The sequence below is a fragment of the Ahaetulla prasina genome, chromosome 2, assembly GCF_028640845.1.
Source record: "Ahaetulla prasina isolate Xishuangbanna chromosome 2, ASM2864084v1, whole genome shotgun sequence".
NCBI lineage: Eukaryota > Metazoa > Chordata > Lepidosauria > Squamata > Colubridae > Ahaetulla > Ahaetulla prasina.
The window spans coordinates 237,821,201-237,846,963 of record NC_080540.1 but is presented as its reverse complement, the minus strand read 5'-3'; the positions used below and the strand labels follow the sequence as shown (position 1 = coordinate 237,846,963).

General features: G+C 39.9%; 1 protein-coding gene and 1 long non-coding RNA gene across 2 annotated transcripts in view; one reads left to right on the top strand and one right to left on the bottom strand.

Annotated features, from left to right (window-relative positions):
* Positions 1-22,248, top strand: LOC131190973 (fructose-1,6-bisphosphatase 1-like). Its single transcript, XM_058168569.1, has 7 exons — positions 1-339; positions 7,783-7,945; positions 10,392-10,484; positions 13,367-13,507; positions 15,441-15,578; positions 17,224-17,343; positions 21,914-22,248. Exons 1-7 carry the CDS (start codon positions 170-172, stop codon positions 22,103-22,105), a joined length of 1,017 nt encoding a protein of 338 aa, XP_058024552.1. The 5' UTR covers positions 1-169; the 3' UTR covers positions 22,106-22,248.
* LOC131190974 (uncharacterized) overlaps positions 18,772-25,763 on the bottom strand; it is a 30,970-nt gene continuing 23,978 nt past the window's right edge. Inside the window, exons 3-4 of the long non-coding RNA XR_009153385.1 lie at positions 20,601-20,754; positions 18,772-20,001 (exon numbers count right to left, since the gene is read on the bottom strand). This is a non-coding gene — a long non-coding RNA (uncharacterized LOC131190974). The remainder of the gene's footprint in view (positions 20,002-20,600; positions 20,755-25,763) is intronic.

Genomic DNA, 25,763 nt, shown 5'->3' with positions numbered 1-25,763 from the left:
TAGTAAAGGAGGTGGACCTGGGAAAGCGTCGGGACGGCCTCTGCCTCTGCCGATCGTGCCCTTCCCCACTCAAAAGGACTCGGAAGGGCCACCGCGTCCTCCTCCTCTTCTTCTTCTTCTCCTCCTCCTCCTCCTCGTCCAGCGCCAACACCACAGCCGTTTTGCCATCATGACAGACCGGTCCACCTTCGACACCAATGTGACCACTGTGACCCGGTTCGTGATGGAGGGAGGCAGGAAAGCGCGGGGCACCGGAGAGCTCACTCAGCTGCTCAACTCGCTCTGCACGGCCGTCAAAGCCATCTCCACCGCCGTGCGCAAGGCGGGCATTGCCAACCTGTAAGTTTGCCCGAAGTCTCCGGCTGGCAAAGCCAACGGGCACGGTACAGCCGATGACCCCCCCCCCGCATCTTCTCCCCGGGTTTCTCTTGAGACTCAGGGTGCTGCTTGAGTGAGGATGACGGGGTGGTCTTTCAGCATTGCTGGAGCTTCGAAAAGGTCTCGTGGTGGTTGTAGGTTTCTCATAACATGCAGCAGGGATCGTCTTCTTTCCCATTCAGGACAGGACAGGTGTTTGACTAGCTGATTCTGGCAGGTGTCAGAAGGAGCCTGGAGTCTGCTAGATTACTCAGAAGGTAGATGCTAGAAACAGAGACAGGATGCTGTCCCTACTTATTTCTCTGCCTAGAAAAATGACAGAGCACCTGAGCTGTTACCCTTTCTTTCTCAGTTGCTCAATTTCATTCTGCACACTCTTCAGATGGAGTGTGTGGAGCCCCCAAAACAGCTCCTGGAATGACCTCATGTTCACCTTCCTTTGCTATGTGTGTCCCATCCTTCCTGAGATCCAAGAAGAGATCTTTCTCTTCTTGAGAAAGTTGTGTTGGTGGCCCCTTCCACCGTCCACCTCCATTCTTCTCTTGGACAACCAGGAATTAGCCCCAACAAGCCCCATCACTCTTCCAGGTGAAGCCACCCCTAAAGGGAGAAGTGACTAAACTAGAAAGTTCTCTTGCAGAGGTCCCAAAAGGAGACAGCTTTTTTTGAGAAATGGGATATGCAAACACATTTGCAGCCATCATTGGCCTGGTCCTTCCTGCACACTTTGTGATACGCAATATTGTGGATGATTTAAATTCTGCCTCAGCTTGATGTGCAAATTCAGCAGCTATGATTTGTAAATTGAAGCTTGCTGTTACATATGTAAGTAGGAAGTCATGATTTATTCAACAAATTATTAAATTAATAATAAGTTAATTATTAAGTTAATATTGAAAGAGGCGGTGGTGAGGCCCCTCCTCAAGAAGCCTTCCCTTGACCCAGCTAGTTTAGCAAATTATCGTCCGGTCTCCAACCTTCGCTTTGTGGCAAAGGTTGTCGAGAGTGTGGTTGCACGACAGTTGCCCCAGTACCTGGATGAAACTGTCTATCTTGATCCATTCCAGTCCGGTTTCCGGCCTGGTCACAGCACGGAAACAGCCTTGGTCGTCCTAGTTGATGATCTCTTGAGGGCTCGGGACAGAGGTTGTTCCTCTGTCTTGGTCCTATTAGATCTCTCAGCGGCTTTTGATACCATCGATCATGGTATCCTGCTGCGCCGACTCGAGGGACTTGGAGTGAGGGGCACTGTTCATCGGTGGTTCTCCTCCTACCTCTCCGACCGGTCGCAGACGGTGTTGACGGGGGGACAGAGATCGACCCCAAGGCGCCTCTTATGTGGGGTGCCGCAAGGGTCGGTTCTCTCGCCTCTTCTGTTCAACATCTATATGAAGCTGCTGGGTGAGATCATCCGTGGTTTTGGGGTGAGTTGTCATCTATACGCTGATAATACCCAGCTCTATATTTCCACCCCTAACCACCCCAACGAGGCTGTTGAAGTGATGTCCCAGTGCCTGGGGGCCGTACGGGTTTGGATGGGGAGGAACAGACTCAGACTAAATCCCACCAAGACCGAGTGGCTGTGGATGCCGGCGGCCTGGACAGTCAGCTAATTCCATCACTGACCATTGGGGGCGAACTATTGGCCCCCACAGAAAGGGCTCGTAATCTGGGCGTCCTCCTGGATGCACGGCTGTCTTTAGAAGATCATATGATAGCTGTCACCAGGGGAGCTTTTCATCAGGTTCGCCTGATACGCCAGTTACGCCCCTTTCTGGATCGGGCTTCCTTATGCACGGTCGCTCATGCCCTTGTTACATCCCGCCTGGACTACTGTAATGCTCTCTACATGGGGCTCCCCTTGAAGGGTACCCGGAGACTCCAACTGGTCCAGAATGCGGCTGCGCGGGTGATAGAAGGAGCACCTTGTGGCTCCCGTGTAACACCCCTCCTGCGTAGTCTGCACTGGCTCCCGGTGGTCTTCCGGGTTCACTTCAAGGTACTTGTTATCACCTTTAAAGCGCTCCATGGCCTAGGGCCTGGATATTTACGGGACCGCCTACTACCACCATTAACCTCTCACCGACCAGTGCGCTCTCACAGAGAGGGCCTCCTCCGGATACCGTCAGCTAAACAATGTCGGCTGGCGACCTCTAGGGGGAGGGCCTTCTCTGTGGGGGCCCCTACCCTCTGGAACGAGCTCCCTCTGGGGCTTCGTCAACTCCCCGATCTCAGGTCCTTCCGCCGCGAGCTGAAGACGTTGCTGTTTCGAAGAGCAGGACTAGCTTGAACGTAGTTTTTAAATTGGGATTTTTAAAAAAGGGGTTTAATTGAGGTTTTAAATTTGTATTTAAAAGTTTTAGGGCATCAATTGAATTTAACTGTCTATTCTTTTAGCTGTTTATATGTATTATATGTTTTCTGTTGTTTTTTGGCTGTGAACCGCTCTTGAGTCTTTCGGGAGATGGGCGGTATACAAATATAATAAATAAATAAATAAATAAATAAATAAATAACTAGGCCTTAGTATAATATATGAATTTTTTAGGGAGCAGCCGTCTTCTTTCATGGTTTCAGAGTGAATCTTGCCTTTAAATTGCTCAACCTGCTTCTGTCTCTGGATTAAACTTGATGGATTTCATGGCCACAACATTCAGCTATATAAATCTTGTCGTCCATATCCACTGCCAAGAGAGAGCAAGCATGCGGCCAATTATGCAGCTTGTTTTCCTTCATAGGATGCGCCTGTCTTCCTGCATGATTTTCAGAGATGAGTGTCTGCATGTGATCCATTATTACTTGTCCCCTCTCATTTGCCATCAAGTTTTGGCTGACCAAGGGATGGGGAATATAGGTATGGTACTCCAAAATATGACTTTAGAATCTATTCTAGAGTCCAATGTCCGAACACCCCTTCCTGAAGTTCCACTCCTTCGGTATTCTGTAGCTAATCAGGATCAATCAAAACCAAAACTTAGTGCAACCTAACTGAATGACTGTTCAGAGTTTGGAACCTATTCTTCAGCTGGCCCTTTCTGATGTCTCAACTAGGATTTATATGTTGTCCTCTGATTTGCTGTAGTTTACTTTTTAGCATTGGACTCCAACCTTTCTTCTTTTATTTTGCTAAAACTCTGTAATTCATCAATCTAATTTTTGTGCTTATTAACTTTCCTGGAATATCAGCTAACCTATTTTGCCCTATTTTGTAATTAGAATAGAATAGAATAGAATTTTATTGGCCAAGTGTGATTGGACACACAAGGAATTTGTCTTGGTGCATATGCTCTCAGTGTACATAAAAGAAAAGATATGTTCATCAAGGTACAACTTTTACAACACAATTGATGGTCAATATATCAATATAAATCATAAGGATTGCCAGCAAAAAGTTATAGTCATACAGTCATAAGTGGAAAGAGATTGGTGATGGGAACTATGAAACGATTAATAGTAGTGCAGATTCAGTAAATAGTCTGACAGTGTTGAGGGAATTATTTGTTTAGCAGAGTGATGGCCTTCGGGAAAAAACTGTTCTTGTGTCTAGTTGTTCTGGTGTGCAGTGCTCTATAGCGTCGTTTTGAGGGTAGGAGTTGAAACAGTTTATGTCCAGGATGCAAGGGATCTGCAAATATTTTCATGGCCCTCTTCTTGATTCGTGCAGTATACAGGTCCTCAATGGAAGGCAGGTTGGTAGCAATTATTTTTTCTGCAGTTCTAATTATCCTCTGAAGTCTGTGTTTTTCTTGTTGGGTTGCAGAACCGAACCAGACAGTTATAGAGGTGCAAATGACAGACTCAATAATTCCTCTGTAGAATTGGATCAGCAGCTCCTTGGGCAGTTTGAGCTTACTGAGTTGGCGCAGAAAGAACATTCTTTGTTGTCCTTTTTTAATGATGTTTTTGATGTTAGCTGTCCATTTGAGATGTTATGCTGTGAATTATGAGCATTGTAGTACAAGATCTCAGCTGACTACAGGCAGTCCTTTCTCATCTGTATTTTCTCAGTCTGTATTTTCAGTGAAGAGATTTGAAGAAGAAAGGATTTCCTACTTATTTTATAACTGTGCCTAGGCCTTTTGTACCTTTTGGGTACAAAAATCAAACTGATAATGAATCTGTATTCAATGTTAGATATATATGACATTAGAAAATCAGTTTCTTATATATTTAACTTGTATCATTTGTTCAGGGATTTCACTGCAGTAAGTCCTATTCATTTAAATTAGGGTTGCTTACCAGCTAAATAGATGTACAATTGCAGTTTTGGTCTTGTTCTACCCTTCTTTTAGTCTAACATCATTTAGTAATTACAAAAATAAGTTCAGTTTGATAGAAATTATGTAATATTACATCAGAACATTAGAACAAAAAGCACTCAGCTTAGAAGGTTTTGATCAATAGAAGGTTAAAGATAGAACCCCAACCACTGAACTTTCTTTGGGGGCAAAAGGTAAACTCAAGTAAAAGTAACTTTGAAGTGTGTGTAAATGCCCTGAAATTGTGTTCATTGTCTTGGGAGCAAGTTATGATGAAAGTGCAGCCATTTAATGCCACCTCCCACAGGATGTGGCAAACTGAAGAGACGGCTTTTGCCTGCCTGATGTGCACATCTATGTGGACATACTTTGCTTATCTGCCGATTGCGCTAAAAGAAGGGCAAACATAAGCAAAGTTCTTCATTAAGAAATACAAAGTTGAGCCATCAGATAATAATTGGCTACTGGGTGATCCACTTGTATTTGGGTAAAGTTAATATCTGATTCAAATAACATCTGGGTAGATTTTCTTACTATGCGCTCTTGGAGAATACTCCCATATCTGCATGTGTATATGTAGAGTGGACAGCATGATCCTATTTTGATATGAATTCCTATGTGAATTTTAAATATTCTAAATCTTAGGTTCGATAACTCAAGTATTTATGAGAGGCAGCTGAACTTGCATATCAAGTAGAATTTTCTATAAAATAAAAACTAACAAGAACCTCATTTGTAGAGCAACGCTACCTTGGAGCAAGATTGAATTTGCAGGTAGATAGGTAGTTCTCAACTTACAACTATTCACTTAGTGACTATTCAAAGTTACAATGGCACTGAAAAAAGTGATTTATGACTGTTTTTCCGCACAACCATTGCAACATCTTCACGGCCAGGTAATCAAAATTCAGATGCTTGGCAACCGACTCACATTTTTGCAGTGTTGCAGTGTCCCGGGGTTTTGTGAACACTTTTTGCAACCTTCTGACAAGCAAAGTCAACGGGAAAACCAGATTCACTTAACAGCTGCAGTGATTCACTTAACTCTGACGAGGAATGACCCACCTTGAAAAGAAGCCCTATCACGTTTTTGAGTGCATGCAATCAAATTAAGTCCCACCTACAAAATTAGCCTAATTAAGACCCCCACCCACCCTGGGGTGCAGGGGGTGGGGCGAGGCACACAGATAAAAAATAAGCTAGGGTGGGGATGGGGGTGGTGGAGCAGCCCTACTTCCCAGGCCTCACACACTCTGACACCTGCCTCGCCTTCTTCTGCAGTCGCTTGCCGCCACTTGCACGCATCGCCCCAGCCTCCATTTTGCTTTCAGATGCCTGCCGGCTTCTGTTATCTGCAGCTGATAACAAAGCTCTGGATACATCCCCCCCATCCCTACCCTAGCTTATTTTTTTACCTGTGTGCCTTGCCCCACTCCCTGCACCCCGGGGTGAGTGGGGTCTTAATTAGGCTAATTTTGTAGGTGGGGCTTAATTTGATCGCATGCGCTGAAAAACGTGATAGGGCTTCTTTCCAAGGTGGGTCGTCTTTTTGGAGAAACATGGTACTTGTATCAGTAGCAATAGCACTTAGACTTATATACCGTTTCACAGTGCTTTACAGCTCTCTCTAAGTAGTTTACAGAGTCAGCATATTGCCCCCAAGTATCTGGGTCTTCATTTTACCCACCTCGGAAGGATGGAAAGCTGAGTCAACCTTGAGCCTGGTGAGATTTGAACTGCTAAATTGCAGGTAGCCAGCAGTCAGCAGAAGTAGCCTGCAGTACTGCATTCTAACCACTCTAACCTCTGCGCCACCGTGGCTCATCACACAGCATCATTGTGCTGGCTGCAGCTATACAGCTAGATTTCCTATTAAATTTAGTATTATGATGTCCTGAAAGGACGAAATAAACAATTCATCAATGATTCATCCGATGTTTGAAAGACTTACATCATTTGGCAGCTAATAATACGTTACTCTGTCCCATTGATTTTCACCAGAAAGCAAAAGTTGGATTTACTTTTTTTTTTTAAAGTTGAATAACAGCCAAAACAACTTGTTCAACAATGGTGGGCTAGAGACTACCAAATATATGTCCATCTTAGCCTTTACCGCCTTTGTGCCCTCCACATTTTGGGGGATACAGTTAATTGCCTGAATTCTCAATTACACCACGGGATAGATTTCACCTTTTTATAGCTATTCCCAGCTAATTATAGTGAAACATGTGGCTTATGGCTCTTGCAATTTTCACCAGTTTCTGAAGAAAGATCTAAAAGATGTAAATGAGCAATATTGTTGGTTAGGGAAAGTTGTAGATAAGGGGCACCAGATAATCGCAACTTTTAGAATGCTCACCTGTGCAATACTGAGCATTATTATTTTCTTGGGATATCATAAGCTATCAGTTGCCCCAATATGTCTAGAAGAAGGTTGATCTAAGATGTTAAAGCAAAAATTTAAAAAATATTACATCAAAAATTAAGAATGTCATATTAACATTTTGAGGGTTAAAAATGAAACATGAATATGAAAATATGAACATACTCCATAGCTGTATTCAGACATCATATTAAGCTTCAGTTTTGCAATCAGCAAAAAAACCAGTGAGGAAAGGTTTGCTTCTGATTTTGATTATATTATCCAGACCTGAAAAAATGAATTGTGGTTTGTCTAAAATAAATCACATTGAAACCATGTGGCTTCACATGGAATTTGGCAAACTGTGTTTAACACTGCAGTCCAAAAATTTAGATGTCATGCTGAATTGCAATTAATGTTAGTGGGAGATGGACACTTCTGAAATATCTGTACTGGAGGGCAGAAAAGAGGGAAGTTATAAAAGCTTGAATTTATTATGCAATTTCTGCTCAAAATAAACTAGGATCAGTGTCATGTGTCTATATATATATTACCTGCCCATTTTCATTTAGAACCCTGAGAAATAATGTCGACTGTAACTCTAATTCAGGGGAAAGGGAAGCTTGTGAAGATCTATGTGAGATATTAGAATCGTAATTAATTCTAAACTGCCTGAGAGTTTCATTTAACACACACACACACACGCGCGCACACACACACACACACACAGACACACACACAGACACACACACTTTCTGATGATCTTTTTTTCCTGTCTTTCAGTTATGGAATTGCTGGTTCTACCAATGTGACAGGGGACCAAGTAAAGAAGTTAGATGTTCTTTCCAATGACATGGTGATCAACATGCTCAGATCATCATTCTCCACTTGCCTCATTGTGTCAGAAGAAAACAAAGAAGCAGTCATAGTGGAAGAAGACAGACAGGTCAGTATCTCTGATAAATTCCCCAGTGCTTGTTTTCAAGGTAGCATTGAGCAACAACTAATTTTTAAAATGGGTAAAGTTTAACCCAATCTGCTGACTTCAAAGGCCAAAGAACAGTGCCCTCTGAAGACAAGAAAAAGAAAAAGAAAAAAATTAGAATCAATAGGCAATGACCTAAACCAGCCCTTCAGTAAGCTTAAGTCACATATTGACTACAGATAATCCAATACTCAAACCTAATGGTCAATATCTGGAGGACACGATATTAAATTTCGCAGGGCAACCTTACGGTTCCTTCATAATGCTAATCCAAGGGCAAAAAGTATTGATCAAAGAGCAGAATCCTATATTGAAAATGTCTCAAGGTATTATTTTAATCCAGACATGGGAAGCCATTGCTGCAATTTTTCCCCCTGTTATTATTTTTAGCCATTGTAGGTCTTATTACGGCAACCAACATTTTTATCAATTTGGATTTTTTTTTGGTGTGTGTGTGTTTCAGGATTAGAAAAAAAAAAATGCCATTGAAATTCGCTACTTTTCTGCAGGGTGGAGAGCATGAGTTTTGAGACACTGGAAGCCCCTAAAATCATAGGTGGACAGTGGGCCTTCACAAATCTTTTGTAAAATTCACTTCCAGACTTGATACAATGAAAAGGTTCAATTTCATTGTATCAAGTCTGAAAGTGAATTTTACAAAAGATTTGTTTGGAAGAATTGATGTATTATGTGGGTTATATTAAAAATCCCTTTCAACTCGCAGTCCTTCCCCACTGCTGTGCATGCACTGCTGTACATTCATTACTTTCATAGATTTATATTGGGAGCATAAACAACAGAGCTCAGTAAAACCATGTTAGGTATTTTCCCCTGTGCTGCTTTGCCATTCAACTATCTCGAGTGGACAGCAAAATCATCAGAATTTAGCCGAGAGAGGAATGTCCACCGAGAAATTAAGAAAAACCCTCAAGATCCTGCCACAATCATGCAATGGAATGCTAATCTTTTTTGGGGAAATTTTGCACAATGCATGTAGATTTAAGCTTAATGTGAACTGCTCCAATCTTGATTGCAGAAAATATGACTTCAGAAACAGAGTTGTTAATGCCTGGAATGCATTACCAGACTCTGTGGTCTCTTCCCAAAATCCCCAAAGCTTTAACCAAAAACTACCTACTATTGACCTCACCCAGTGGTGGGATTCAAATAATTTAACAACCGGTTCTCTGCCCTAATGATTTCTTCCAACAACAAGTTCACCAAACTGCTCAGAAAGTTAACAACCGGTTCTCCCGAAGTGGTGCGAACTGGCTGAATCCCACCACTGACCTCACCCCATTCCTAAGAGATCTGTAAGGGGGGTGCATAAGAGCACCAACGTGCCTATTGTTCCTGTTCTAATGTTCCCTCTGATTGTATCCAATTTCATATAGTTATTGCATACTTACGATTATATATATGTTTATATATCGTATAGTTATTTCATGCTTATGCTTATATATAATGTTGTGACAAATAAATAAAAAAAATTAAAAAAAAAGAAAGGGAAAAGGGTCCCTCTAAACAGTCTCCATCCTGCCTTTTTTTGGACCCTCTTTAAGACAGTTTTATAGAGAGCTTCCTCAGTCTGAGGAAGTCTTTTTCTAAACTGGCCTAGTCTTTTCTGGATTGTGACTTCAACTTGATTGGAGAGCTGTGTTAGGATCAGGACTTTTTATTGTTCTTCCTACCCCTGCATGCTAACTTGGAGTGACCTCTTGCAGGAGAGTTTTCTAAATCAGGGGTGTCCAACCTTGGTCCCTTTAAGAATTGTGGGCTTCAATTCCCAGAGTCCCTCAGCCAGCAAAGCTGGCTGAGGAACTCTGGGAGTTGAAGTCCACAAGTCTTAAAGAGACCAAGGTTGGAGACCCCTGTTCTAAATGTATAAGCCTTATCCACTTTGGGCTGCTGGTGGTGATTTGTTTAGAAATCTAGAACATTCAACAGCTAGTTCTCTCTGCAGTCTGGGAGGTTCCTGACCTGAGATGTAGATTGTGATATAACACCTTATAGAACATTTCTTCACATTTTGTGGCTGAAATAAGCTTCTTGCTCAGGTGTCATCGTTTTTGGAGGCCTTGTTAAGCTATTCAGAATCTTCTGAGGTGGCTGGCCATTGCAAATCCAATACATTTAATTAATCGCAAACCCAAATCGAACAACCATTTTCCCTTTTGAGAAATGTATGGCCTGATCATTTCAGGATTATGGCGTTTCTTCCTCATTTATAGGTTGGGGTCCATCAGTCTGAGATTAGTTAATAGTTCAAACTTTTCATTTTAGGTAGGTAAATCGGAACAGCTGCCTGCTTTCTCCCCAAAGGTATTATTTGGTCAAAATACTTAACAATAAACTAAGCATGCATTTTTGTTCTTTGAAAAGTTATTCGAATATTCTTTTCTTGCAGGGTAAATATATTGTCTGCATTGATCCACTTGATGGCTCTTCTAATATTGATTGCCTTGTTTCTATTGGAACCATTTTTGGTATCTATAAAAAGGTAGGATATATTGAATGGTTGGTAAATATCAAAGAGGAGGAGGAAGACTACTTTTATATTAGACTATTTTGTGACCAAATTTCTGATTATGTTCCTGTTAAAGCTTCTCAAATCCACAAGTAACAATGATAAGTTTTAACTGGGGTCATAAATATTGTGATTAAACAACAGTTGATTGGATTGACCCATTGTACTTAGTCAAAACCAAACAAACCATATTATCACTTAGCTCAATATATGAATCCAGAGAGCTGAAGCTCAAAGACTTTGGCCATCTAATGAGGAGAGGATTTATTGGAAAAAAACCTGATGTTGGGAAAGATTGAAGGCGAAAGGAGAAGGGGATGGTAGAGGATGAGGTAGAATTTTTTATTGGCCAAGTGTGACAAGGAATTTGTCTTTGGTGTGTATGCTCTCAGTGTACATAAGGAGAATAAAATAAATTCATCGAGAATAAAAAGATACAACACTTAGTGATAGTCAAAGTTACTAATGAGCTATCGAATCGTACTAGGAAGCAAATAAAAACAATATAAATTGAAAGATACAAGCAAAATGGTTATAGTAATAAGTGGGAAGAGACAGATACTAGTAACACTAAGAGAAAAATAATAGTAATACAGTCTTAGTAAATTATCTGACAGTGTTGTGGGAATTAGTTGTTAAGCAGAGTGATGGCATTCGGGGAAAACCTGTCCTTGTGTCTACTTGTTCTGGTGTGCAGAGCCCTTTAACATCATTTTGAGGGTAGAAGTTGAAACAATTTATGTCCAGGATGTGAGGGGTCTATAGATATTTTCACAGCCCTCTTTTTGACTACAGGTCCTCAATGGAAGGCAGGTTGGTAGCAATTGGTTTTTTTTTAATTGGTTTAAAATTCAGATGGTTAGATAGAGTCATCAATGCAATGAACATGAATTTGGGCAAACCCTGGGAGACAGTGGAGGATAGAGGGGCCTCTTGTTCCATGGTCCATAGAGTCACAAAGAGTCAGACGTGACTTAATGACTGAACAACAACCACATGAATCCAGAGAAACAGTTTAGAAACAGTGAGTGAGAGTCTTGTGTAGCTGGATATTCCAGAAAAATGTGTAATAACTCACCTCCAATCCAAAGTTAAGAGCCTATGTTTACTTATTCCAGCACTTCACAGTTTCAAGTGAAAACAGGTTTAACCATTGCTACTATATTTTAAAAAATCCATACCTGATAGGAAGACCATAGCTGGGTTGACTTACCATGGTATGTAAACCACAGTGCCTGTGTTAGAAAACACGTTAATTGAAAATTGAACTATGTCAGTTATGCTGCTGTGTAGTAAATAAACTCCACCCGTGTTTGAGCGGATACAGTTTTTCTTTAGTCATTGTGATTTGCAGCTATTTGTTTTCATGAGTCAGGCCTGTCGAATGTAATGGTGTAGGCAGCCTTTTCAGAAGAGGGAAGTGATCCTGTACGTTGGAAGCAAAGTCACAGTGTAAACTTCCAAGCAGCTAGACCAGTAGGTTTGGTTAATTGCTGATTTGCACAGTGAAACAATAAGTATGTTAAGAGTGCATACCATTTGATAGGCAGGTTGAAGGAACCTGATTGAAGGAACTTGGAATTCTGGATGAGCATGTATTTAAATATATACTGTACATTGAGAGTCTTTAGATGCAACGCTCTATTATTTGCTTTAATTATTCATTATATTGCAGATTTTACACAAGGATTAAAAATACTGAAAATAGAAAACCAGGATCAAAATAAGGAGAAAACTTGGGTTGAAAACACAGCTAATAGCCAGCTCCTTTTTTTCCTCGTATCTATTTGTGGAGTGCAAGGCAGGGAGACTTACTGGGGATGGAATGTTTATTTTCTTCTTCTTTTAGATTCTGTTTTACCTTGTATTTAAAAATAAATAGCAACATTTCTTTGTCCAATTAATTACAGGAATTAAGTGGTTGTGTGGTGGGAATTATGATGGGGAGGAACAATAATGCTGACACTGAAGAATTGTATACATTGTATAGTGAGTGAGTGGAGTATGATGCTATTGGAAAAACTGATTTCATCCAGTTTTGGGTGTAAAGAAGAAGGTTTTGATATCCTTGGATCTCAAAACCATTATTTTCATTTAGGGATACCTGTAAACTGTAATTTCTAGCCACTCCAACAATGTGGCCATTAGAATGTTGGAAAATGTGGTTCAGTAACATCTGGAAGTTATAAGGAAGAAATCATAGTATTATGAAGGGTGGTGCAGTGGCTCAGTGGTTAAGACGCTGGGCTTGTTGGGAAAGCTGGCAGCCCAGGTTCAAGACCTGAGCACCATGCACCATGCAACAGCACCAAGCTCCAATCCTGCCAACCTAGCAGTTTGAAAGCATGCAAATGTGAGTAGATAAATAGGTACCACTTTGGTGGGAAAGTAACAGCGCTCTGTGATGTGATGCCACATGACTGTGGAGATGTCTTCAGACAGTGCTAGCTCAGTGGCCTTGAAACAGAGATGAGCACTGCCCCCTTATAATTGGCAATGACTATCAGAGTAAAATCCACAAGGACTCTACCTTTTTACATAGTATTATGGCCAGGAGGAAGTATGAGCAGCATAAGGATTAAGTCAACAGTTGAAGTTATTTCTTAATATTGGGAACCATCTGATAACGGAGCTGAAACTGAAGGCATCATATTTATCAATGATCAAGATATTCATTGGCAAAGTAGTAGTTTTATGAGTATCACAGCATATTTCAGATTATTTGCTGCCCTGAGAAGAAAATATTGCCACCAGTGAACCAAAAGAATCACAGTTGAGCAATGAAACACTTCTCATCAGTTGCATAAGATTATTGAAATTTCTAGGTTCTAAACTTCTTTTGCTTATCATGCAAGGTTTCTCCTGGTGCTCCTTGTGAAAAGGATGCTCTACAGCCCGGTCGCAATCTGGTGGCAGCTGGTTATGCCCTCTATGGAAGTGCTACCATGCTTGTCTTGGCCCTGGAATCTGGCGTCAACTGTTTTATGCTTGATCCGGTAAGGGGCATCCTGGGAATCCTAAGATCGATTATTGTTTGCTTGCAGTCTTGCAATCCTGCCTTTTCAGCCTCAGTTTTTAATTTGCGAAATGAATCAACCATCAATAAAATAAATACTACATTGGACTTTGCATGTTATGCCTGGTACAGGCTGGCTGTTAAGCATCTTGCTTAACAGCCAGTCATTATACAACTGTTCAAAGTTATTGTAGCCACAAAATGAGTACTTTACATAATTTTATTGTATCAATGCAATGTTCAGTAGTTTAAGGAATGAACACGGTAAAGCTGCATAAAAATATACATGTTCACTGTGCAACTGATTTTTGTGATAGAAATTACGGTAATAACTAATAGATTGCAGAATATACAGTACAAGGAAGCCTACTTCATGTTGCCTTTATGTACTGGGTGTTTCCAGAAGAAGAATTTTGGGGGGTTCTTTTTTGGTTCTTTAGATGATATTTTTCAAATCTGGCATACAGGGATCCCTGCTCCTTTTTAATATATCAAGGGGCTTTATGTCTTTATGTCCTTCATCTAGGTTAATATCATAGCAAGGATTTATATCCAAGCTGCTATCATCCTAATCAATACTAGCATCCCAATTTGGACCAATTTGATTTGGAATAAGAAAATAGCAAATGAAATTGCACATGTCTTGTTAAATGTAATATATAATTTAACACTTAGGAAAGGAAGCAGGAAAGCAGTAGGATCTTTGAAATGTGCACAGGCAGCATTTTAAAATTAAATGATGAAAATCAACAGAAATGTAGGCTGTTTATCAAACAAATCAGAGCAGAAATAAGGGTGGGATTGGCACAGACAGAAATAAGGTAAAGAAAGGAAAGGAAATGCTGTTAAAAATGAAATGATGGTTTTTTTAAAACAAATTGTTACAAGTGTTGCATATATATGAAGAATATATATTCTCTCTCTCTCTCTCTGACTTCCTTTATTAAAAGCACCATTTAACTATCATAATTTCTTCTGTATCCATGAGTAGAGTGTTTTTTTTTTTAAAAAACCAATCGTAGCATTTCAGCTATCCATAAATAGGGTGCAGGTCCTTCCAAATAGGACTGCCTTCTGATTATCTCAAAAGTATGTTAACACATGTTCTTATACGTTTTCAGATACACCTTGATGTCTTAAAGAGTAAGTGGCATGTTTGTGCATGTGTGTGAGGCACCATGTACATCCTAGAGGATTTTCATAAAGGGTCTTTTTTGCATGTTCCTGCCTAGTTCATGTCATGCAATTTACATTAGAATTGCTTTCTAGAATGTAGAATGTAAAAACGGATGGCGGTGTTGAATTTGATCTTACTGGTTCATATTTAAGACACTGGAGTTAGTATCTTTTTTTAGAATTTGTCATAATCCATTATGTATCCTTCGAGTAGCTGCACCTAACCTACATTTTCATTTTATTTCTTTTGACTTCTAATGTATATATTGCTGTTTTTTTTTCATAAATAGTTGTGAAATTATAACCATCACTTGGGAATGAGCTATTTTCAAACTTTTTATGATTAATTATTGTATGATGCTAAAAAGTATTTTGTAGAATTATTCTAGTTACCAATAGTTGATTTTTACGTGTATGTATATATGTATGTGTACACACACACACACACACGTTTGTTTTTAGATATGTATATATACCGGTAGTTTTATTAAACTTTATTATAAAGTTTATTTATTAAATTAAATGTTTACCTTATTTTATTAAAGTAAATTTCTAAAAAAATTGGAAAAATAATGATATAGCTTTTGACTAGTTATAACACATAGGCGCTTGAAATAAGTTATCTGGCAACTTTTCTTTGTAATTCTTTACAAAAGAATTTTTAAAAATTATATATTAAATTCAAGATGAAATATTACATGCTATTAAATGATATTGCTTTCTGTTTTATTTGCTAGGCAATTGGTGAATTCATTTTGGTCAATAGGGATGTAAAAATAAAGAAAAAGGGAAATATCTACAGTCTAAATGAGGGATATGCATCGTACTTTGATCCTGCAGTCAAGGAATATCTTCAGAAGAAGAAATTTCCCCAAGTAGGTTTTCAAATATATAAGAGTCAAAGTTATACAGGCAATCTATTATGTTCGGATCCAGGCCCAAGTAGGTAGCAGTAAACTCAGTCAGTTTAAAAATAAACAAACTTGATTAGAATAGCTGAGAATTAACTCATTCTCAGCGTAGTCCAAACTAAATCAAAGCAAATTCTTCCCAACACAATTCTTCAGTCTTATCACCAACCTTGGTCTAATTATGCAAACTGCCAAAGGCTTTTCTTGGCAAAAGTTCAAAAGCAGAAGACACCAACAAGAAATAAATGCAGCAAGACAAGGCTATCAATGTTGTTTTCCAGCAAAGAGCACAAACCCAGTTGCTGGTTTTTTAAACCTTATGGGAGCAGCCAATCATCTCTTGGCCCTACTCCTGAGTTGTCCTCTTTGCTTTAGTTCCTCTTGCCTTCTGGCAGCTCTTCTCATGCGTGCATTAGGAACAGGCTTCTCCTGTTCCTCTGCCTCACTACTGTCAGCCTCTAGATGCTCTGGAGTCTGCACATCACTCCCCGATGGCCCTGGCCCCACCTCTGCCTCCAACACAGAGCCTTCATCCGGGCCTTCCCCAGTGTTCTGTCCTCCCTTGCCTCTGTCTGAATGATGGCTTAATTAGCCGTCACTATCAGCTCTGGCAGCAGAATAGCCAGCGTTTGCCAAGAGTCTCCGTTATCTTCCACAACGCTGGTGAGTCACCTAGAAACAAACTTCAGCTCTTAATCAGTGGATTTGCCTGTTACAAAGAGACACAGCAGCTCTCGCTGCCTTTTATATCCTGTGGGGTATGGCTCCATGACTCAGCACTTCCTAGGCCTGCCCCACCCTTGCTTCTGTCGTTCCCTCCTCTCCTGCCTATGAAACCAAGCCTGATTGCCGTCAGCTGGGTCTGCAGGCGTGGCCTTGCAGGGGGGTGGGGAAGAGTCAGGGGATGGAGGCCTCATTATCTCTTCCACCTGGCCTGTTTCTGGCTCCTGGAGCTGAGCCAGGCAAGCCAGTGCTCCCGAGGTAAGTCCTGACAGCCCTTCCCCCTCACTGTCCAAGTCACTTTCTGGCAGCAGGCCCGGCTCGGGGGGGCGCAGACACAACACCCAGCCTCCAGGACTGGCCCATGTTCTTCCTCAGCCTCATCGCTGTCTGACTCCGTTGCCAGCTCCGCAGGTTGTTGACGAACCACAATATCTGCAAAGATTTGATTTGGAAATTCAAGCCATCATTTCAAAGGCAGTTTGAATTAATCTCCAAATCAAATCAACCTCTTTTCCTGATACGATTTGAACTGTCGAATAAAATTATTCCTTATTAATCACTCTAAAGATTTGGTTGCTTTTGTGCATTCACAGAAAGGCTGTTTTTCAGACCTGGATTGATTTTCAAAATCGGATTGTTTCATCTTTATGATGCTATTGAAAAAACTCAGAATTGAATGAATTCAGCTGTCCACACCACCCAGAGGCCATGTTTTTCATAATTAGGTATTAGATTTAAGGATCCTCCTGCAATAGGGAACCTATGCATTAGATCCAGAGGACCAGAGGCTTAGGGAAGCTGGGTTTGGTTGCACGGTAGACCCATTGAATGGGGTTATCTGCAAACCAAAGCTTATTCTAATCTACCATTTCATTTTACTTTCTAGGACGGTAGCTCTCCTTATGGCAGCAGGTATGTGGGTTCCATGGTGGCTGATGTGCATCGGACTTTGGTGTATGGAGGAATCTTTTTATACCCAGCCAATTCAAAGAGCCCTAAGGGAAAGGTAATATTAAAAAATGCATGTACCTGTACATTTGATTTTCCTGATAGAGCAGAACTCATTTTAAGAAATAAATCCAGGTGCCCCTATTTGTACAAGAACATTGATAAAACAGGAGAAACAACGTTGGTTCTGGTTCTATAATTAGAACCAGAACCAATATGAGTGATCTGTTTTCTCACTTTCACTAAGCTTTGCCTGGTCTATTTTGGAACTTGGCTTTTTCAGAGTGCAAAAAAGGAGCTCCCTGGGACCATCTTTGGTGATGGATTTTATGCTTTACCAAAATGTAGGGCTGCCTAGAAAGTGAGCTATGACAAAATGAAAGTATGATTAAGCGGGTAGCCCATAGGTAGGATGCTTATACTTAAGTATTTAACCCCTTTCTGTGAATTCTACAGAGTACGGTGTGCAGTTAATTCCTCTATCACCATTAGATTTTACTTTCCCTTGCTCAGAATGTTTAGTACTTTTAGATATAATTTTTGGAAGCTTTGGAATATGAAGGCTGTGGTCCACTGAGGACTTTTTTAGTATAGGTAGCCCTCATTTATAACAGTTCATTTAGTGACTGTTCCAAGTTACAACAGGACAGAAAAAAAATACTTATGACCATTTTTCACACTTACGACCATTGCAACATCCCCATGGTCATGTGATCAAAATTCGGATGCTTGGCAACTGGCTCATACTTATGACTGTTGCTATGTCTTTTGTGACCTTCTGACAAGCAAAGTCAATGGGGAAGCCAGATTAATTTAACAAACAGATTACTAAATTAACAACAGCAGTGATTCACTTAACAACTATGCCAAGAAAAGTCATAATATGGGGCAAAATTCACTTAACAAATGTCTTGCTTAATAGCAGAAATTTTGGGCCACATTGAAGTCATAGATCAAGGACTACCTCTTCTTGGAATTTAATGTTAAAATTAGATGTGATGCATAAGAAGTCTGAATAAGATGTCCTGTGATTTTTTTCTTTAGATTTTAGTATCCTTCCTATATTATTTTTTCTAAATAATTCAAGATGATCTTATTCCTATTTTCCATTTCCCTATGACTTTTTAAATATATTAACAAGACACCAGAGAGGATACTTCTAATTTGGCCTTTAATTCCAGATAGATAGATAGATAGATAGATAGATAGATAGATAGATAGATAGATAGATAGATAGATAGATAGATAGATAGATAGATAGATAGATAGATAACATCTAAGTACAAATAGGCTTTTTAAAGTATCTGAGTTGACTTCAGACGTATACTAGGCTGGAGACATATCATATTGTAAAAAAAGATTGAAAGTAGCATGTACAAGACCCTCTGTAACATACTGGGAATGGTCTGTGTGGAAGTTTGCAGGTATTGAAATAATAATTTAAAAAGGCAGCAATAGCAAAACTGATGACACAAGGATCATTGGGTTCTTTTCCAATTCCTTTATTTCCTTGGAAAATACACAGGGAGTCCTGAGTATGCGGACCTCTGTTCACAGGCTTCATACTGATAAGCTGTGGGAGGTTATCATACATGCCTACACTAGAATTTGCATCTGGCATGTTCACATGGTCAGAAAATACAAGTGGAATGTAACTGGGGGCAGCTGAATAATGAAGTGAGCTGCTTGAATAAGGCAGGAGAGGGTATCAAAATAGGAGGAGAGAGGGCGGTAGTAGATTTGACATTGCCACATTTTGATTTCTCTTTTCATGACTCATGTTCATTTGAACGCAGTTGTAGTTCTAAAACTCTTGAACAGATGGAAATGATTTGGACTACTGGAAGATGCTGACATTTTAGAAAATTCCTCTACATCAGTGTTTCTCAACGTTGGTGACTTTAAGATGTATGGACATCAATTCCCAGAATTTCCCAGTGAACTTTGCTGGGAATTGAATTCTGGGAATTGGAAGTCCACACATCGTAAAGTGGTCTCCTAAAGTTACGAAACACTGCTCTATAAAAACAAAAACTGCAGGTAGAAAGCTGGCACAGAATGGAATGGATTGAACTTTTCCTGAACTGTTAAGATGCTGAACACAGTCACATTAAAAAATGGCACAGATTTTGAAAGTATCATGGAAAGGTCACCTAAGTCAGACATGAATAACATCAAAAATAATTAAACTGTGTTTGTGGCATCTCTACTGTGTTAGCTGGAATTCTTTTAAGGAAGTAAAATACGTTCCTCTTTGCTAAATAGTTGCCACATTATTTTTTAAAAAACAGCAGAACCCATTTCTTCTTCCTGAGACTTTCAAATGCCATTTGAGCATAATATCATTCTTTGGAAATTGAGAAGTAATCAACAATCTCTTAGCCAGTTCTTTCCCAACTCTAACTGAACTGGGGAAGAGTCCATATTTATTCAATAGAGAACTTTAATCTCTGAGAATTCTGAAATTTTGTTTGCTTTGGCTTATAGATAAGAGATGGTTACTCATTCATGCACCATGTCTCAACAAGACTTTCATGCCTATTAACCACGGGGTTTCCCCTTTTGTACACACATTTAGTTCTGTCTTTTTAAATAAGGAATTCAAGTAGCATACATGAAAACTATCTTCTGCAGGATCCAATCTGGGTCGGTCACCAGGACCAGAGGTGTTGTCGTCTGTGCTTTCGGACTCATGCTGGAGCCCATCTTAGGGAATCTAGAATTAGAGAAGTTAGAGAGAAGTTAATAATAATAATACAATAATAACAACAGAGTTGGAGGGGACCTTGGAGGCCTTCTAGTCCAACCCCCTGCCCAGGCAGGAAAACCTACACCATCTCAGACAGATGGTTATCCAACATTTTCTTAAAAATTTCCAGTGTTGGAGCATTCACAACTTCTGCAGGCAAGTTGTTCCACTGATTAATTGTTCTAACTGTCAGGAAATTTCTCTTTAGTTCTAAGTTGCTTCGCTCCTTGATTAGTTTCCACCCATTGCTTCTTGTTCTACCCTCAGGTGCTTTGGAGAATAGTTTGACTCCCTCTTCTTTGTGGCAGCCCCTGAGATATTGGAACACTGCTATCATGTCTCTCCTAGTCCTTCTTTTCATTAAACTAGACATACCCAGTTCCTGCAACCGTTCTTCATATGTTTTAGCCTCCAGTCCCCTAATCCAGTCCCCTAATCAATTCAGTTCTCTGAAGATGGGCTCCAGCACAAGTCCAAAAGCTCGGAAGACAAAATTTCTTCTGAGTTTCTGGTCCTGGTGACCCAGATTGGATCCTGCAATATTATCCTGAGACTCGTATATTCACCTTCATTTGCGAAGCTATCTCTCCCTTCTCACTATGAACAGAGGTGGGCTGTGAGACGACTGGTTCAAAGATGATAGTGTACTCCATTCAATACTGTTTTAATAGGAATTGAAGTCCGCACATCTTAAAGTTGCCAAGGTTGAGAAACACTGTTCTATAAAAACAAAAACTACAGTTAGGAAGCTGGCACACAATGGAATGGTAGCTTTTTCTGAACTGTTAACATATTAAAATATGGCATAATTCTTCCATTCCTGGATGTAGTAGACCAGTTTTTCCTGCTGCGTTCCAGATTGGTTAGTTGGCATAGCATCGCATATTATACAAAGCCGTAATTTGATCAGCGTTTGGGATTCCTGCCATGTATGAACTCAGTCAGCCATCCTCAAAAAGTGAAAGGATTTTAATCATGCTGATTGAAATGGTATCCAATCACACAAGAAAGAGAGCAGATTGGGGAGATTAGCTAACCAAACCGCTGGATTTCTGCCCTGAACTGAAATTAATCACTGAACTATAATGGCTTTTAAAAAAAAAAATAGTGTGAGAATGTGTGTACACTCATATACATGCACAAATATGAAAATCTAGTCCAAACTTTTAATTTGTAGTCCAAAATACTCCATTTAGAGTGGAATTTGCTTCTTAGTAAACACAGATAGGTGAGTCCTTTAACAAGTACACTGTCAGGCTGTCTCTGATTATATTTAGGAAAGAATACACCTTGACTTCATTTGAAAATAAAGAAAAGTACTTTTACTAAATACATCCGGACTACAGCTGTTTAAAGTTGAATCTGAGGCAAAATATGGCTAACATCCCATATCCCCTCGTTAGTCCCTCCTTCTCACAAAAGGTCAGGCAGGCCTGGTCCAATGTCAGCTCCTTCTCGCCCCCCCCCCCCCCCCCGTGGTAATCTTCTTCCGAAGGTCTCCAGCAGTTTATCATCTCAGGAATGCAGAGTTTGTTGAAAAGCCAGCGTGTCTGGCTTTATGCTGATTTCAAACCTTTGCTGCCCCCTCCCTCCTTCTTTTATGTCAGATGACACTCTTAAAGGGCCCTCTTCTGTTAATCTGAATAGGATAGTATACATCTTAGGTCCATGGCTATTTTACATTAACATACTGGCATTGCAATCTAACTACTGAATACAAATTGCACACATAGAACACAAATAGAGTGAAGCTTGGAGTGGAGGCTGGCATTCACAAAGAGCAGGATATCCCAATTGAACTGTTATAATGCTTATTTGCTGTGTAAACAGAAGGCTAACGATGGACCTCTGTCTTTATTTTTCACATCTTTGACTGCAGCTGAGATTGCTGTATGAGTGCAACCCCATGGCTTTCATCATCGAAAAAGCTGGAGGGATGGCAACCACAGGCAAGGAGGCGATCTTGGACATTATGCCTGAAAACATTCACGAGCGTGTGCCTGTTGTGCTGGGCTCTTCAGATGATGTGGAGGAATACTTAGCCTTGGTCAAGAAACATTCGGCCAAATGAGGAACAGAAGACTGCCAAGATCTCAAGAGAAACATTGCTTGCCACTGGACCAAGCCCGTATGTGGTGTGTTATAGATTCGGAATGCCCCAAAAGTAATGCAATGTGATTTTTCCAAGTGCTATTAAAAATTTTATTTACTCAGTCCCCTTGCATAACTAAAATCTTGAATCATGCATCCCAAATTAACGAAATACCAAGAAGGCCAGTTGGAAATCTGTACCGTAACTCATTTCAAGAACATATGATTATGATATCCAGTAAATTTTCTATAGTTCATTATATACACAACATTATATTGAATTTGGGAAGTTAAAGTCCAGACATCTTAAAGCTGACAAGTTTGAGAAATACTGCTTTAGAGCAGTACAGTATTTACCGTGTGGTAAGAGTTCGAGCAAGCAGCTAGAGAACTTTGGCATTTGGTGAAAGGACAACGGTTTATGTTACAGATGGTTTGGTAACTTAAACTACTAACATTTAAATACAGTTGGAAAAAAGTATCGTCTTATTTAGACTGTTTTGGACATTGGGTAATGGAAATAACTCACTCATATTTCACACTCCTGTCATTGTAAAACATTAATTATGATGCTCAGAGAATTACTTTCTTCTTTAACACCATCAGCCTGACTGTAATCCAGAGGATTACACACAAAAGGGCGACTTCTAACAGAGAGGTATCAAATATATATTACATTATGAAGGGCAGTTTTCCAGCAAATCAGAGACCAAGTTTTATTTTGGATTGGTCTCTTATGTAAATATACTAATATATGCTAATTGTGATTTATTTAATTAAATCTATTCACCAAATAGAAAGAAATACTTAGCACTTCGATTTATATACCACTTCATAGTGCTTTACAGAATTGTGGTGGCGCAGTGGTTGGAATGCAGTACTGCAGGCTAATTCTGCTGACTGCCAATTGCCAGCAGTTTGGCAGTTCAAATCTCACTGGCTCAAGGTTGACTCAGCCTTCCATCTTTCCAAGGTCAGTAAAATGAGGGCCCAGATTGGTGGCAATATGTTAACTCTGTAAACCCCTTAGAGAGGGCTGTAAAGCATTTTGAAGTGGTATATAATATAATAATATAATATTACTATTGCTACAGCACTTACAGCAGTTTATAGAGTCAGCATATTCCCCCAAGCCTCTGGGTCCTTGGAAGGATAGAAGGCTGAGTCAAACTTCATCTGGTCAGGATCAAACTCCTGGCAGTGAGCAGAGTCAGCCTGCAATACTGCGTTGTAATCACTGTGCCACCAGGGTTCTTCTATGATATGTAAGTCCAGTCATTGACTTGGACTAATATTTCAAGTTTAACCATGAATACTGGTTAGTGCAAATACACTTCATCACAATCTCCTCCTCTTGTTGCTAGCAGCATTTCATGCAGCAGCATTTTTGAGTGTTGTAAACCAGAGGGCTTAAGCATGAACAATTTTCAACGAACATGGTAACAATAACTGGAGATGGGGAACTCTTATGATTCTTGCATTTGGATGACATGCTTGATATATCATAGATGGATGGTAAACATACTATTCTGGAGAATGGACCAATGGTGCATCTGGCCTAGCCTATGTCTTATGGCTAAGCATGGCGTATGAATGTTCACATGATCTACTCTAGCTTAGTCTCTCATGCAAACATCTTGATATGGGACTCAAGTGCCATTCTGAATGATAGTAACACAATGGGACTACCTGCAATGGGAAAGGCATAGACTTCTGCACATTTGTTTTTATTAAAGAATAGCAACACCCACAAAGGGACTGCAGAGTTACGCTATATCATCTTTCCTACAAAGATTTATTTAACCGTTTTTATAACTTACCCAATCCTAAAACGGGTGGATGGGTGGATTTGTAAATATAGAAATCCAACTCTTAAAGAAAAATATAAAAATTCAAGAAATTCATTAGACACAGGTGCCATTATTCATTTATGCACTGGGATTGAAAGCCCAATGAAGTATATTTGCTTTAGGGGCTAATACATACCTTCTGTGAGAGAGGGTACCAAATTGTGGGGTTTATTGCAATGAAGTCTTGCTGCCCCGTCCATACCTTGCTCCCCTTGTACTATTTTTACACTAGAGAGGCAGATTTTCCTTGAACACTGAAACTTCTGGATTCCCAACATCTTCAAGGACATTCCTGATCAATTCTGCATATAATTTGATATAATTCTTAATTCATGTAAATAATGTGGATGTCTTCTCTTTATGGGACTGTGAAGAATTCTGCTTCTGGTGAGGGAGCTGCTGTGTGTTGCCAAAGATAAATATGTACTGTATATGCAGTCCCCATTGTAGAATTAACATTCTTATAATTTATAGCTACAATTAAAATCCACAAGATTCTTCATTATACAGTACTAAATGAATGCAATTATGGATTCATTGAAGCAAGGACCTCCTTTATTATTTTTGCATGGGCAAAACCAGAGTTGTATATTCTAGAATGGATTCAGAGTCAACCCACAGAAAACACAGTGATTTTTAATTAGTTACAGCTAATTTCAATTCCATTTATTTTATGGACATAACGGGAGCATGCCTCGGTTGTGCTGAGAAGTGAAGTATGGCTCTGTCTGATTAGTACTTGGATAGGAAGCCCCAAGACATTTCTGCGTACTAGATTAGGCAGAGAAGTTGGAAAAATAACATCCCAGAAGAAAATAATAAATTGCTTCCTTATAGTCAGGAGTAAGATGGACTCATCGGTGTCTTTAAATTTTTATTGTGAGCAAGGTTGAATTTGGTGCTGCTTGGATGTTTCTCACGGTAGTGTAATGTCATTGAGGTTTTATCAATATGAAAAAGCCCTGGTACAAAAAGGATGGATGGTTTCATCTAGAGCAACCAGATCTCAGCAGCAAAAATTGATGATTACTAGATGAAAGTACCAAGTGTCTCTCTGCTCAATTTTTACTGTCAAGATCAGGTTGCTCTAGATGAAACCATCCATCCTTTTTGTACCATGTCTCCAGGGCTTTTTCACATTGAGAAAACTCAATGACATTATACTACTGTGAGAAACATTCAAGCAGCACCAAATTCAAACTTGCTCACAATAAAAATTTAAAGACACCTATGAGTCCACCTTACCCCTGACTATAAAGAAGCAATGGCTACAGCTGAGATACCGTTGTAGCCGTCTGGATATTTGTGGCCCAAATCTTGTAGCCTCTCCTTGTGCTTCACGTCTCTAGGGTGGTAGATTCCTTTAGGCAGAGAAAATTTTGTCTTTTATCTATTTCAACTTGATAAACCCCTAGATTTTTATTAATGCGTCTACATCATTTTTGGTGGGGCAAAATAAGCTTGAACAGTGCCATTAAATTCTAGAAGGTTGTTGTGTAATGAACTGCTTGAAGATAGAAAGCTTGGATCCACATTAATCTTTAAACCTCAGTCATAACCATGAAGAAGAGTAAGTGGGAGTCATAGCCATATCTAGCGGGCTCATAGGGATGGGATAAAAAAAATTAAAGATGGTAGTTATGATGGCGAAGCCCCCCCCCACACTTTTTTTTACAATAGGTGTAGGTGTGATGCGTGTAACCAAGGATGAGATTTTGACAATATGGCCCTGTCTACCATGTTGAATTTCTTGACAAACCTCTCCAAACACCCTTATCTATATAAGAA

Excerpts from the sequence above, each read along its gene's own strand:
- LOC131190973 (XM_058168569.1), top strand. The coding sequence starts at position 170 with ATGACAGACCGGTCCACCTTCGACACCAATGTGACCACTGTGACCCGG. Across the intron at positions 340-7,782 it reads AAGGCGGGCATTGCCAACCT|TTATGGAATTGCTGGTTCTA; the intron begins GTAAGTTTGCCC and ends CCTGTCTTTCAG. Across the intron at positions 10,485-13,366 it reads TTTTTGGTATCTATAAAAAG|GTTTCTCCTGGTGCTCCTTG; the intron begins GTAGGATATATT and ends TTATCATGCAAG.